Below are 14405 nucleotides of genomic sequence, written 5' to 3' on the forward strand. Positions count from 1 at the left end.
CGGACCGGGAGAGTCATGCTGGCAGCAGCTGGCAAGAAAGGCTAAACACAAATGGGGTTGAATTTTAGGTTATGGAGAAGAGGTTAAAAATCTTTACCCTCACTCAGAACCAACTCTCTCCAAGCCTCTCAGCTTCGGTGCCCTCCCACCAAGATGCTTTTCCCCCTGCATGATCCTGTGTTTGCCAGCCTCCAGGCCAGTCAGCCAGGCAGAGAGAGAAAAGCTGCCCACACATTGTGAGAGAAACAGCAGGCAAGTGCCACTGGACTGCGGCATGGGGTAGCACAGAGCTCAGGGCCAGGGCATCCTTCCAGGGGCTTGCAAGTTCCCCTCTCCATCCCACCTACCCAACTCCTTATAGGCAAACACCTCTCTAACACACACAGTCACCATCACTTTCACAAGCCTTTGTGACCAAACCCCTGCTTGTCCTCAGCCATTCCCTTTGCCAACAGCGCCTGCATGCTCTTGGTTTTGCCAGTCCTATGGTATCCAGAAATTGAGTCTCTTCAGACTCTACTAGGAGCTACTTCTCCCCATAATGTCCAATATTCCTGTCCATACACACTCTGCACCAGTTTTTTAGGAAAGAATGAAGTTCACTAAAACAAGTTTTTAATTAATTTTTACCACCAGCTTCTCCTATTAAGACATTAAGGAATTCTTTGGCTGGGGTCAGGTCAAGCAATGGGTCAGGTCTACTACAGAACTGTCTCAGCTCCTGCTTTGTGGAAGATTGTGTCCTGAGACAACCGGATTTCTCTGATCTTTTTTAAACAATCACTGTTATCCCTGCACCATAAGTTTTGGCAAACCTGTTACATACTAAGCACGCACTATGCAAAGTGGGGGGAATCATTTTGATGATCAGCCAACGTTTCTCAGCACACCAGCGTGCTGCCTAAGCACTTCTGATGAAGGCTGGCACCTGTCATCCAATGTGAAACACTCTGCTTTTCCAACCCCTCCTTCCACCTCTCAACATGCTTCTGGAGACCTCCATCCTCCTTCAGGCTTAGCTTTGTACAGCTCTGCCCATGCTCTGCCACCTTGAAGGGAAGCACCTTCTGCTCTAGCAGCCATGGTTCACCCACTGCCATTCTGTCTACAAAGGGAACTTGCCCACAGTTTCATTACCATCATCCCTGAAAACGCGGTTGTCTACATATCTGGTCATCTGGGACAGAAGCGTATCTGGTGTTACATAGGCATGATGTGGATGCTTAGAACATATTTAATGCCATGAAGCTGTTTTGGTTCTGCTCAATGCCTTGTTTGCAATGCAGTCTAGTCCAATCCAAACAAGGACAGCTCTTTGACATTTAGTGGAACTGGTAACTTCAGCAACATCTTCTGCTAGCCTAGTCTCAGACAGCTGCTGTACAAATGTCCTATGACTGGCTTAGAAACAGTTCTCTGCTGCATATGTCCATCTTCTAGGGAGCATGGTGATACGTAAAGCCATTACCTTCACTGCACTTTGTCCAAGAAATGACATAGGTGGGCAGTTGAAGCTATCTGAAATGCCTGATGCCCTTACTTCTCCTGCAAGCTCTATGCCTTCCCTCTTTGGGTGGCTGCCATGGTGGCACAGGGACAAGAGGCCACTGATGAGCCATTCAGGTTGTGGGGATCACTGGAAGGTGGTCACTGAGGCAAATTCAGCTATCCTTTGAACAGCACGTGTCTGACCTTAACATTGCCATACTTACAAATCTGACCCACTCTAAGCTTCTTGCAAATGAGCAGCTCCAGCTGTTGATGGCTTTTTGGTGCAAACGCTAGTTTAATCCTACTCCAGCACAGGAGAGGTGAGCTTAGATACTATGTGGATGGCTGCTTTAGAAAGAGCCATACTAATGTTAATCAGGGGCAGCTCTCTGAGCTGCTTGTGTCAAAACTCTCATCATTCAGACGCCAAATCAGTAAAAATACCCAGAAGAACCCCAAAGGGTGTTCCAGCAGAAATATGCACATTAATCTCTCTTCCTCACCAAGAAACATTATAAGCAATTAAATGTGGAGTAATCTGCCTTCCTGCAAGTCTTGTAATAATCCCAGAGTTTAGGCCTGAGGTATGAGATTTCATATCCCTCCTCACAAGGTCAATTAACATTAATAATTCATCCTTCTCTAAGACTTGCTATTTTGCTGGCCTTAGTGAGATCAGCAATGAGTTTCATGTATGCATTTTGTCATGAGGCAGAGGAGCAGATGCACATGATAAACATGATTTCTTCTGGTGTCAATCAAACTTTTTCAGCTTTCTCTTAGATAACTCCCAAATGGCTACAGGAAAGAAGTATCAGTTTAGAAAGGTTGTGATTTCTCTGTTTTCTTAGAGTCCAAAAGGGAGATTACTGGTGGGGGTTCATTCTTTAGTTGGAGGTGGGCTACTCTTCCATCTAACACAAACATAAACTGAGAGTGGTATTCAGTTTGTTGGACCTGGAGGAAATTCCAGGCAGAGTGGGACTAGGAAATTTATTTCCACATTATGGTGAACCAGTGGCTTGGAATTTGGTTCCTACTCACTTTAGGAACAAAACCAAAAGAAATTTGCATATCGGACAGAAGAGGGAATTTGTTCCTATGCAGGGTATGGGAAGCCCAGGCAGATGAGCAGCTGCAAGTCTGGGAGGTGGGGAACAGCTTTCAGCTCACCAGCAGCCCGCAAATCTTCCCGAAACCCAGACTCTTGTGTGTCGGGACTGAGATTCCCAGATTTTTGAAGCCTTTTACTTGACAGCAGCCTGCCTGACAGACTGAAGAGGAGCAAGGGGTTTGTAAGTTCCATTGGAGAATGGAGCCAGAGCAACCAGAGATTTCAGGCTCTGCCCAGGTTGGCAGGAGTGATGTAGGGAAGCTGGACAGGACACCTAGCAATAGACATCACTGCTGTCTTCCCAAATCTGTCCCCCCAGGATCACTTTATGATGCAGCAAAAGCATCTCTGAGTTTTCTACCAATGCCGGTCCTGCTGAGGCAGGGCTGAAAAGGCAGCACTGCCCACTGAAGGCAAGGAGGGCAATGGGAAGCTGCTCTTCCCACTGCCTTAATAAACTTACAGCAAACCCACAGGTGTCTAACCAATCCTGTGAGCTTGAATTGACCGCAGATTTGCTTGCTGCCCATTTCTGACAATGGTATGAAATGCATGTATGCGATACCAGAAACAAACTCTTAGTCACATTATCATTAGCAATAATTAATAACACAGTCACTACAATACTGGAAAACACTAGCCACACAAAGGACCGTTCTTTAGCTCTGTACCCACCTCCTTGCAGAGGCTGATCATGGTACTTACAGCTCCCAAATTTCAGTGGGCAAGCGTGCACATCCATTGGGAAGTCCTCCAGGTGCATGGGGCACTCTGCATGAATTGTTAGCCTACAAGACAAAACAGAGGGCATGATCAGGAACATACGGCTGTGGAGGTTCCCACCTGGCCCTTCTGCCACGGTGTCTTTGCCCTGCATCCATCAGAGGTGACAAAGGCCTCGATGTGGTCACTAACCTCTGGGTCTCCAGGCAGAAGACCATCAGCTGTGGAGAGAACAGCAGGCACACAGATCTGGCCACCTTTCCCATTGTATAAACTCTACTCTATTCACTAGGTTCATCTTTATCCACGCAGTGCAATCAGAAAATCTGACAAAGCCCGGGACTTACATTTGCTTATCCACTGTGCACAAAGAGCTCATTAATGCCTGGAGGCAGGGGACATCTCATGGACCATGCTGGAAAGCAGAGAGAAAGGGCTTCCAGGGAACTTGGCCTGTTCTTCCCAGTGGTCTGGAAGGAGCTGAGGGCTGGCAGATTGTTCAGTCAGATTGTTCAGTCAGGAAGCCACAGCACTACTGGGCTTGTGAACAAAGTCAGAGCCATGAAGTCGCAGGTGTTGCACCAGGGTACAACACACCCCTGTGCATGTGGGGCACCTCATCCCACCTCCTTGGCTCTTCCCTCACTGGTGGCCCTGCAGAGGATGCTGCGGGCAGATGCAGAACTGCGTGTCCTGGGGCTGTCTTTGGGGGGTGTGTGGGTGCAGGACAACTTGTGCGCTTTACGCATCCACCAAATCTCAATAGGATACATTGTCAGGAAGCAGTTTTGTGAGGGAGGCACAAGCATAAAAGCAGTGTGCTGCAGAACCTGGGACCGGGCATAAAAGGGTCCCTTATAAAAGACTAAAAAAGGCAGCTCTAAGCTCGTGTCCCTTCCTGAAGCACTGCAAAGCCTGCAGCCTAGGAGGGGGAGACAGGACAGATGGCTTCCCAGGAGACACCTAATACAATCTTCTCTGAAAGAACCATTTGTAGAAAAAAGGACCCACGTCTGATGGCTCAGCAAAATAACAAATAAACCATGACAGGAGCAACAGGTTGATACAAAGGGCAAGCGCACAGACCTATGGCTGAAGGTGGCTTCTGGAAAACTCAGGTCAAGAAGTGGAAAGTTTCTATTAAGATATTTTTCTTCAGCTGGAAAACCAGTCAGGTAAGTTATTCTTCATGGGATATATTGAGCCTTAGTCAAATGCAAAACAAACTCTGAAAAAAATAAAGGGTTCAGATCTTGTTTGCAAAAAGCAAAGAAAAGGAAAGAAAATAAAAATAAAGGTTATTTCTTTCAGGTGGACAAACCTTATATGATTCTAAAAAAAAAGGACCATTTTTTAAACTTGGCATAAAAAAATTTGGTGGACAAAACCAAGCACTTCACAAATTGCTCTAAAACCCCTGTGGGAGAAACAAAGCAGAATCACCGTGGCTTGGAGGTGGCAGGGGATCTCTGAAGCTCCAGCAATGGTGGCTGCGGGTGGCAGATGGTGCTGTGACAGGCAGACACCTGCAAGCAAGGGACAGAGTAGCAGCAAATTACCCCACAGTTGCTCCGTGTCGGCTGTGAGAGCAGCCCCGGCTGTGCTGGAAATTAACTCTCTACTGGCTGCAAATTTTGCTCTGCCAGGTGAGGAAACGAACCTCGTGATTTCAGACCCATGTCCAACCTCATCTGCTTCTTTTAGAGGGTCTAGGAAAGCTGGCATCCCCATGAGAAACAGGCAGGGGCATTAAATCAAGAAGCGGAGGGGCTTCTTGAAGTTACAGAGCTGGAAGCTGCTGTAACTTCGATGGGACAGGGCTAGGTGGCCAAAGCCCTCCTGTGGACCTGGAGCCCCTGCAGCACCTGCAGCAGGGGTTTAAAATCCACTTAACCCAGCCTTTGGGAATGTCTAGGAGGTGAGGCATGTGACCCTTTTGCAGTGGTCACTGGGGTCATAATGCCACAGAGCAGACTGCACCATGGGGAAGTCTACGTCTAATTCTTGTATGAGCTAGCAAAGGAAAGCAGTGAGTGTCCTGCAGACCTCCTGAACGCAGCCCCACAGTGTTTCAGTGGTACCTCCCTGCTCCTTCATGCAATAGCAGCACATACTCATTTCTGCTGTTTTTCAGTACCACTGTCCTGTCTCCACTCGGCACATCTGTCCCACTGTGCCCCAGGAGCTACCCTACGGGGGGAAAAAACCCCTGTAAAAGCAGCTCCCACAATCAGGTCAGGTTTGGTCCTGGTAAAGAGCTCTCAGCTATTCAGCATCAGCAGGACATGGTCCCCGTACGCCCCATGGGAACTACTTGCACTGAAGCCCTGAGTCACCCTTTGCTGTTGGGTCCCAAGGGCTCACAGCCCTTGATGCAATGCTCCATACTCTGGACAGGTTAATGACAGCGGGTTTATTGGGTCTATGCAGGCTGACTCCACCTCCGGCAGAGGAGGCCAGTGGATACTTAGAGAAGTATGAAACCTGGGTGAATTCAGAGCAAACCACACCTTGCTGTCATCTCCCAGCAGCTGGTGGTTTATGGCTTCCATGATTCAGAGGCTGTACCAGGTGATTGAGCGCACCAGAGACCAAGGACATTTCCACTCTGACTCTGCCAATCCTTTATGAATCCATGTACATGCATAGTGACCACTATGTCCTTGTAGCAATCATTCTGCTGACAAAGAGGTCAGGATTACTGTCCTGCTTGCATTATGTCTGGCCCCAGCTTGGCTTTCTCAGCCAATCCGAGAACCACTGTGTGACCAATGTGTCTTCTTTCTGACTTGCTGATCTCTTCACCTCTGGACTGAATGTACCTGTTTTACATGAGAAACCTGATATTTAGGACTTAAACCAAGACTCATTGAAGTCAATGGAAAGACTGATAGTGATTTTGACAAACCTACAAGCACATTGTTGGAATGATTTTCTTCTGGACACTCAAAGGCCACCACGAACAAATTGCTCATTTGCTCTGATGCCTCTCTTTCATAATCTGGATGAAGATTAGGATTTCAAGAAGCAGGTATGAAAATTTGGCAGCAAGGTGTGGACTCAACAGCCTTGCTCCTCCTGTTCTGTTTCTTTTGTGATGCTTTATTCTGCCAGCTCAGAATTCCCTTGGGGAGCTTCAGGGTTGGCACGCTTGTCAAGCATGTCCTCACAGATCTTACCATTCAATACTTTCTGTGTCCTTTCCAACTGAAATGGACTTTTTGCTTCTAATATTTGTCACTGTCACTTGTGTAAAGGATATGTTGATGCATTTCCCCTGGCTCCCTCAGCAGGCTACACAAGACTTTTCCTTTTTACCTTCCTATTCCTTCATTGGCTTTACTAATTACTTTATTATTTCAAAAGGCTCTTAGCTAGGTGTTCCCAAAGTTGGCTTTTCTAAAGGACCTCTCCTCTGATCAGTGCTTTCCTTCTGAAGTATCCTGAACTCCCCCCAAAAAACAGAAAAGCCTTTTTTATCCACTGTACTGTTTGCAAGTCTTGGCTCTGATCAAGAGCCACTATGAAGAACGCTGAACGACTCAAAGGACTGCAGATTGTGGGTCTGGTGGTTGAGTGCCATTTAGAGCAGCCAGAAAGAGCCTCAGAGGGGGCCGGGATGGCAGCAGAGACCAGCTGGGCACAAGCTGGCCTTGGCCATACCTTCTTGCCCTCTCCAGGCCACTTACCAACAAGAGTAAGTGCTGTCAAGGGAAGGACACAACTTTATATGGATGCTGGATGACTCTGTAGGTGTTTGGGAATGTAGCAGTCACATTTTAAATCTAAAGTGTGTTTTATTAGCTGAGCCAGTAAACAACAACACAATAAATCCATCAACAAACCACTGAAAAAGCAACCTAATCTGCCACTTCTCCACCTGCAACTGCAGGAGCTTTTCAGTTTCCTGAAATTAAATAAAAAAGAAAATGCCATATCATTCCAGCGCGATGAGTCTGGTTCAGCAACTTCAGCCAGCCAGAAGTCAGCACATTCACAGATAACACACGAAGGGAGTCAGCTTCCCTGCCAAAGGGGGAAACAATACAGGCATCCCCCCTCCCAGGTGTTCTCCCTTGCCTATAAGCACCTCACTTTGCCCCCACACTTGCTGGCTCCCCGAGATGCTCTCCCTACATCCAAAGTGCATGCACTGCTGCTTGCTCCTACTCACACCTCTGTCCCCTGCATCCCTTGGCCATCTTTTACCCCCCCTCCTGCAGCCTCTTTTGCACACACTCATCTTTCAGAGCGCTAATTAGCAGAGGTATTCAGGTGAGCTGTGGAATCAATCACTGCTCAAGAGAGTGCCCACATTCCCTTTCTGTTCCCCCCTGACTGGCCTTCCCTGCCACCTCCTGTTGCTGCCAAAGGACTCCTCAGCACCATATGCTTTGCCTAATGAAATGTTAAAATGTCAAACTAAGAGGAATGTATCTCAGTTCCCAGACAATTACCACTGCCTCTGCAGCATTTGGGTAAAAGACCCTGTTGCAGAAATTCTCATCTTTGCACCTTACCCTGTGGAAGGGAGCTTATGGCCAGCTAGCCACAGAGGTTTGCTTCATTACTTTGGTGCCCTGTTCAGGTCCAGACATCTGAGCCCTGAAATGTCATTATAAAGTCTAAACAGCAAGTGAAAAATAGCCAAGCTGCCAGCAATCACATAATCCAGCTGTTGTATCCTTTGGCTCATCTGTCCCAGGTGCTGGCAATAACTTATGCAGAACTGTCTTGAAATCAAACCCCAAACTCCTCATGTTTTCTCTTCACTTTGCTGGCACAATGGCACCAAAAGTGGAACATCCAGGAGAGAAACCATGTTTTTCTCTTTAAAGTCATGGGAAGTCCTTTGAACTGCTCAACACAATGGCAAGAAGCATGAATCAGGCTAAATATACCTCTCCCAGGGCTGATGGTACAACAAACCACTTCAGCTTCGTTCTCATGGTTACCAGGAGCTTAGCAAAGCCTTTGATGTGTCATTAGAGCCCCTGTTGTTACCTGCTTGTGCTGCAGGATGAGCGAAAGTCTCAGTCCAATTTCTGGGACGCAAATGTAATAATCCCTTGGACTACATGTGGTACAAAAACATGACAGCACCCTGCATAGCAGAACTGACTTTGTTTATGCCAGGGATATTGCTTGAGTTTTGTCCTGATTTCTCCTCTAGGAGATTCATTAATAACCAAGTCAGACTGAATAGTGTTTACGGTTTAGGTTGTGTGAGAATCTAGGTTAGGTTTAATTGCTGGGGTTTGAGCTTGAAAGCCAAATTGCTTTTAGGATCCTTGTGCTGGATCTGAAAGCACTGAATTCACTTTGCATACTCCCCCAGCCCTTGGAGATTTCAGCCCATGATGGCAGAAACGCAGATAAAGTGACTTCTGAAGATTTCTCCCTCCTGGGACAGCGTCCTTACAAAAGTATGCCTGCAAAAAAACAAGTCTGGAAAATAGATCATTTCTGCCTTTGGATCCAGTCTGGAATCTGTAAAGCAGGGAAAAGCAGGCTGTGCAAATTTCATCTCATCTGTTCATCTGCTTGTGTGGTTAGCAGTCTGTCTTTGGTCTGCTCAGGTCCATTTATGTTGTTGGCTAGGATCAGCCCTGATGTGGGATGCAGCCAAATAGCTACCTGTTAGTATTACCCAGAGGTGCTGGTGCTGGGATGTCCCAGCTGCTGCTCTTGCAGAAAGGAGAATGATGGTTGCACCTCCATCATGTGGAAGGGTTCTACAAGCTCCTGCCTACAGCTCTCAAAAGTTGCCTGAGGTTTAAAAAAAAACAGTCAGTAAAGACAACTCAAAGCCGTTGCTGGGAGAGACAGTGCGAAGCTCTGTGATTTCAAAAAGCAGCCTGGGAAGCTCAAACCCCTGAGCATGCTGCAGTAGGTATAGGACTTGTTATCTGGGGTTCAACAGCCCTGGTAGGACTGCACATGTCCTGAGTGCCTTTCTACTTAGCCTTCCCTCCTGTTCTGCCTCTGCCTCACCCAGAGGTTCACCGACCTTCCTTCCCAAGTGCTCGTGCACTGCTGCTGAGGACTTCACATTGTCTTTAGCAATACAAGTTCTTGAGGCAAAGTCTTTGGGCATGCAGCTGAATGCGTCAGCCTGGCAGTTAAAGAAAACATCCTTTAAGTGTGTAACTTGAGCACATATTGTCTGGGAACAACTCTGACAATAACCACAATGCCTCAACATGCCACTTTGGTAGTCCCTGTGAAGAGCAGGAGAGCTCTTTAAAGCCTGGATTCACAAAGTTGAATCACATCAGCCCAGCATTAAGCTTTCACTATTTTCATATGCTTGAAGGCTAAGAAGAACTAGAACATTATCTATGTGCCCCAAACAATTCGAGTCAGGGAGTACATCCAGAGATTGCTGCAGCAGCTGTATGTTTGTCTGTCCCTTATGTAAACTCATACACAATTCCCAGTTCATTGTACTCGGGTCTGACACCAGAGCTTTGAGGGCCTAGCTGGGCTTTTGTGAACTGCTTGGATCTTCTAGGAGCTCCACAAACAAGACTGCAGAGGCAGGGCTACATAATAAAACTGTGTTCCCCATGCCCTCTAAGGCAGTCAGAGTAGCAGGGAAGAGGCACAGGGATCAGTAATCCTGTCCCTTCCTCAGCAGCAAGAAGGAGGGGAATAGAGAAATGCAATTTTGTGCTGTGGTTGCAAAGACCATCTTGTCACCCAGGTGCGAAGGCCTGAGTCAGTGATCAGATGTTTGCACCATGACGTTGCACCAATCCATGAGGAGGCTGTGCCGTGACTAAAGGAAATCTCTGGGTGCTCAGCTACAGCTGGTGCATGACACCTTGAAGCTCAGGTCAGTGATAAAGAGGCTCTCTCCAGGAGCTATAAATATTGTCACACAGGTGTAATTTTGCTGGATGCATGTGTCAGAGTTGCTGTTCCACCAAAGCAACTTCATCTATAAATGTAAGCCTTGACTAAGAGAAGCTGGCTTTCACAGCAGGATAAACAGCAAGAGACATGCCTCTAATTGCACATCAGCAGAACTGATCCCTCAAGGATATTGGCTGGTACAAGGTAAAGGAGTAGGATATGTCTCAGGAGTCAAACTGCATGGCAATATACCAGTCTAGACTGAGCCTGCAAGGGACCACCTGGGCAGTCCTGCCAGTCCAGGGGAAATCTGGTGGAGTTCCAAACTCACTCCCTAGTCAGCAGGACAGAGCATGCCTCTTCTGGATTCGCACTTTGCTGGATGTCAGCTGTGTGGGGCTGAGATTGGCTTCATGTTCCTGGTCCTTCCTTTGAGAAGGACACATGTACATGCCCCTGGGCATGGGGGAGAACAGAGAATGTGCTACCTGGACATAAAACATGAGTCTCCTTCCAGCCCTTTCCTAAGAGGAGATTTCAAAGCACTTAACAAGGGAGTTACTATTTTACAGGGGAATTGAGGTATGAGTGCCTATGAGTGGCAGAGCCAGGTAGGACTTGGTCTCTGAGCCTCAGACTGATGCACAGTCCTGGACCATCCAGGACTGTGCTCTTGCATCTTCCTTTCTGAGCCCCCACTCAAAAGACCCTGTGTGGTCCTGAGCAGGCATTTCCTTCAGCAGCAGGGAGAAGGGCAATCATCAGATGCACCAGGATAGACATCCCATCCTGGGGTCGTTGAACTGCAAACCCAGAGGAGCCCTGCTTTGCCCCTGACACACTGTCCTGTAGAGTGGGCAAGGCTTTCCAGATGGCCATCTGGCCAGCTCTAACCACATCGCCAGCATCAGGCTGGTCCAGTATTGCCCAGAGCCCCACCAGGATAGCTTCACACACATCTGCACAGCAGCAATCTGTGCTGGGTAAGGAAACGATCTCCATGCACTACAGCTTCTGGTACTGTGCAATACAACATGTGACAAAAGGCCTCAATCTTTGGGTATCTCTGAGGGGGCTCTTTACCTCCTACAAAGCCCTAGACATACATTTAAGGGGAGCAGGAGCACATGCAAAGGGAGGTCCAGACTCTCCTTCATCCCCCCTTCTTTGGGAGACAGCTAAACTGAAGGATGTGTTGAATTTATTTTAAAAATCCCATGACTCCATTTTCTTCAAAAACCTCATTCCCAAGAGCCTTGTGATGCTGCCATCCTGGCACCTGCCCAGCTCCGAATGGAAAAGTAAATCCAATACTTTCTCAGTCACAAAAAACTTGCTGAAGCTAATGGCTGTTTGCTGAATAAAGAAGAAATTAAATGATATAAAAGCCCTGAAATTGAGTCCTTTTTTTGCTGTCTTATGCCAGTAGCTCCTATAATACTTTACAGTCAGACAATGATACAAATGGGGGAGTGTTAGTCATCCACATGCAGGTCAGAGAGCCGGGAGCAGAACCAAGCCCTTAAGTCAAGTTGGGCTTCTCCCTTCATTTACCCCATCTGCCTCAGTAACGTGAGATCACTGATGTGTGGAGATCTAAACCCCCGGGGCACTAGCAGGATTAGCTCATATTTGAAAACTGCTGCACAAAAGCAGAGCATTGTTTATCAATGTAGGCTGCAAAACTTGCTGACACTATGCAGATTCACAGCCAGCTTAACTATGAAAAGATGAAATTCTGTCTGGTCCTCAAAAAGCAGAGGTGAAAGTGCAGCATCTCAGCACACAGAATCCACAATGAAGCCTGTTATTAGTCAGGATCAGCTTGAAGAGGGAGGCAGAGAAAATAATTTTTGAAAACAAAGATTTACACCTTTCCAAAACCAATCAATACCTTTCTTATGCATCTATGAGTAGCTTGGTGTTTCTTTTATAAGCCCATTTACCTCAGAAGGCAAATTAGTACATCAGCTCCAGGTGGCAAACATTAGTTATGTGGGTGAATAGCTTACAAGCATACAGGAATATCTGAATAGTGCTGGAACAAACGTACAATTAACCCAAAGGCATTTCTCTTCATACTCTCCACTTGTTGCAGCTTAGTGTTAAATGTATGTACCAGGGCTGTTCTTGAGAAATCCAGAAAAGATGACTACCCAAGCATGGTTCCCCAAAGCAACTTGTGTTTTAGAAGGAAGGCCCTAGTTCCTGGAGCTGACAGTGGGGTTGCACAGGCTGTATCACTGCCTGGGGTCTCATGCTGCAGGGCTACCTCACGTTCGGGGCTCACACTGAGAGCTCAGCTGGGGGCAACATGGGCTGGGTTAAACTGAGAACTTCCAATGGCCTCTCCAAACCTGGCACCTCCAAAGCACTTTTAATAAGCTGGTAATGTTTGGGGTTTTTTTCTTAATGATGTGCATTGATTACAAATATTTGGATTTTTGATTCCATGAAGTAGGTAAAAATACCCCTTTGTTCTTATAGGTGAGCTTGGGCTCATTAGATGTTTCAAATGGCTCTGGTGTAACATGCTGAAAAAATTTAAATCTGTTCTCAAGCTGCTGGGGAAAAACAAATTCTCCCATCCTAATATCCCCTACCAATACTGGAAACCTGACTTCATATCCCACCAGAGGTCAGGAACAAAAATAAACCAGGTGGTGCTCCAACTCCACAAACTATACATCCCAACACTTCTACCTCATCACATAAAAGAAAAAAATCAATGTGAATGATGAGAAAAAAGCTACCTGTAAAAATGTGCGTAAGTTGAGGATCAGTGATGCTACATAGATAGGAAACAAGGACAGCAGGGAAAGCAGCAGGGTAAGACTCAAGTGTACTAACAGAGTCAGTGGAAGTCTGTGCAAACCGCTCTGTAATGTATCTTGAGGTCCCATCCTTGCCTGAATACTACAGGGGCCTGGAAGACCGTGGCCCAGGAGACACAAACTTACCTCATAGTGTATAGGAGGGTGCCATTGTCCACCAGGCGCAGCAGCTTGTTGGGTGTTGTCATGTTATGGGCGACAGATTTCTTCCCATTGTGGAAGAAGGTATCAGGAGTCCAGATCTTACTGGCCAGCAGGTTGTTCAGGGGAAGTATTTTCATGGGACCATCAAACTTCAGCCTTTCATCTCTCCAGGACTGCCGGAAAAATACATCAATAGTGTATTCCTTTGTGGAAAAAGGAGAGAAAAATAAGTCTTGTTTTACTCAGCTCTTTTTTGCAAACAAGCATTTCAAGAAATGCTAAATATCTTTGGTCATTGAGCATACTGTGTTTTGGCACACCTTGGCTGAGTGAAGTGTGATGCAACATGAAGTAGGGATTAACGGCAGTGGAGAAAGCTGTGGAAGATAGAGGGCATTTACCACATTTTGTATAATGACTTATATTTGATGGCAAAACTTGCATTTCAGTGTTTCTGACCACTGCAGACAAGCTGCAATACAGTGTACAGTGATCAGTGGCCAGTCCTGGGGTAGCTCTGCTGCACCACCACCTTTATCCAGATGTTTCAGGGGAGGGAACTGTTGTGTGCAGCTACACAGGAATTTAAAAAGGCAAAATAAAGTTCCTGGAGATGGAATTTGGCCAGGATACAGGTAATTATACTCCTGCTTATAAAAAAAATAAAGAAATAAAGTTTCATGACATTGTCTTAATGTTATTTTGTTCCCCAGGCCACCTCTAGAAAAGCACGGAATCAAGGATATCACAAACTTGCATTACACGATCCTGTGACTTCCTTTCCTTTCCTTTCCTTTCCTTTCCTTTCCTTTCCTTTCCTTTCCTTTCCTTTCCTTTCCTTTCCTTTCCTTTCCTTTCCTTTCCTTTCCTTTCCTTTCCTTTCCTTTCCTTTCCTTTCCTTTCCTTTCCTTCCCTTCCCTTCCCTTCCCTTCCCTTCCCTCCCTTCCCTTCCCTTCCCTTCCCTTCCCTTCCCTTCCCTTCCCTTCCCTTCCCTTCCCTTCCCTTCCCTTCCCTTCCCTCTCCTCTCCTCTCCCCTTTCCTTTCCTTTCCTTTCCTTTCCTTTCCTTTCCTTTCCTTTCCTTTCCTTTCCTTTCCTTTCCTTTCCTTTCCTTTCCTTTCCTTTCCTTTCCTTTCCTTTCCTTTCCTTCCCTTCCCTTCCCTTCCCTTCCCTTCCCTTCCCTTCCCTTCCCTTCCCTTCCCTTCCCTTCCCTTCCCTTCCCTTCCCTTCCCTTCCCTTCCCT

The 14405-nt window shown here is 46.7% G+C and overlaps 1 protein-coding gene across 1 annotated transcript in view; it reads right to left on the bottom strand.

Annotated features, from left to right (window-relative positions):
• The window catches only part of GABRA3 (gamma-aminobutyric acid type A receptor subunit alpha3), an 81983-nt gene that overhangs the window by 21288 nt on the left and 46290 nt on the right, over positions 1–14405 (bottom strand). The window contains exons 5-6 of the mRNA XM_054839326.1: positions 13147–13367; positions 3311–3393 (exon numbers count right to left, since the gene is read on the bottom strand). Of these exons, the coding sequence (XP_054695301.1) occupies positions 3311–3393; positions 13147–13367 (304 nt within the window). The remainder of the gene's footprint in view (positions 1–3310; positions 3394–13146; positions 13368–14405) is intronic.

This window comes from Grus americana, chromosome 12 (genome assembly GCF_028858705.1).
Source record: "Grus americana isolate bGruAme1 chromosome 12, bGruAme1.mat, whole genome shotgun sequence".
NCBI lineage: Eukaryota > Metazoa > Chordata > Aves > Gruiformes > Gruidae > Grus > Grus americana.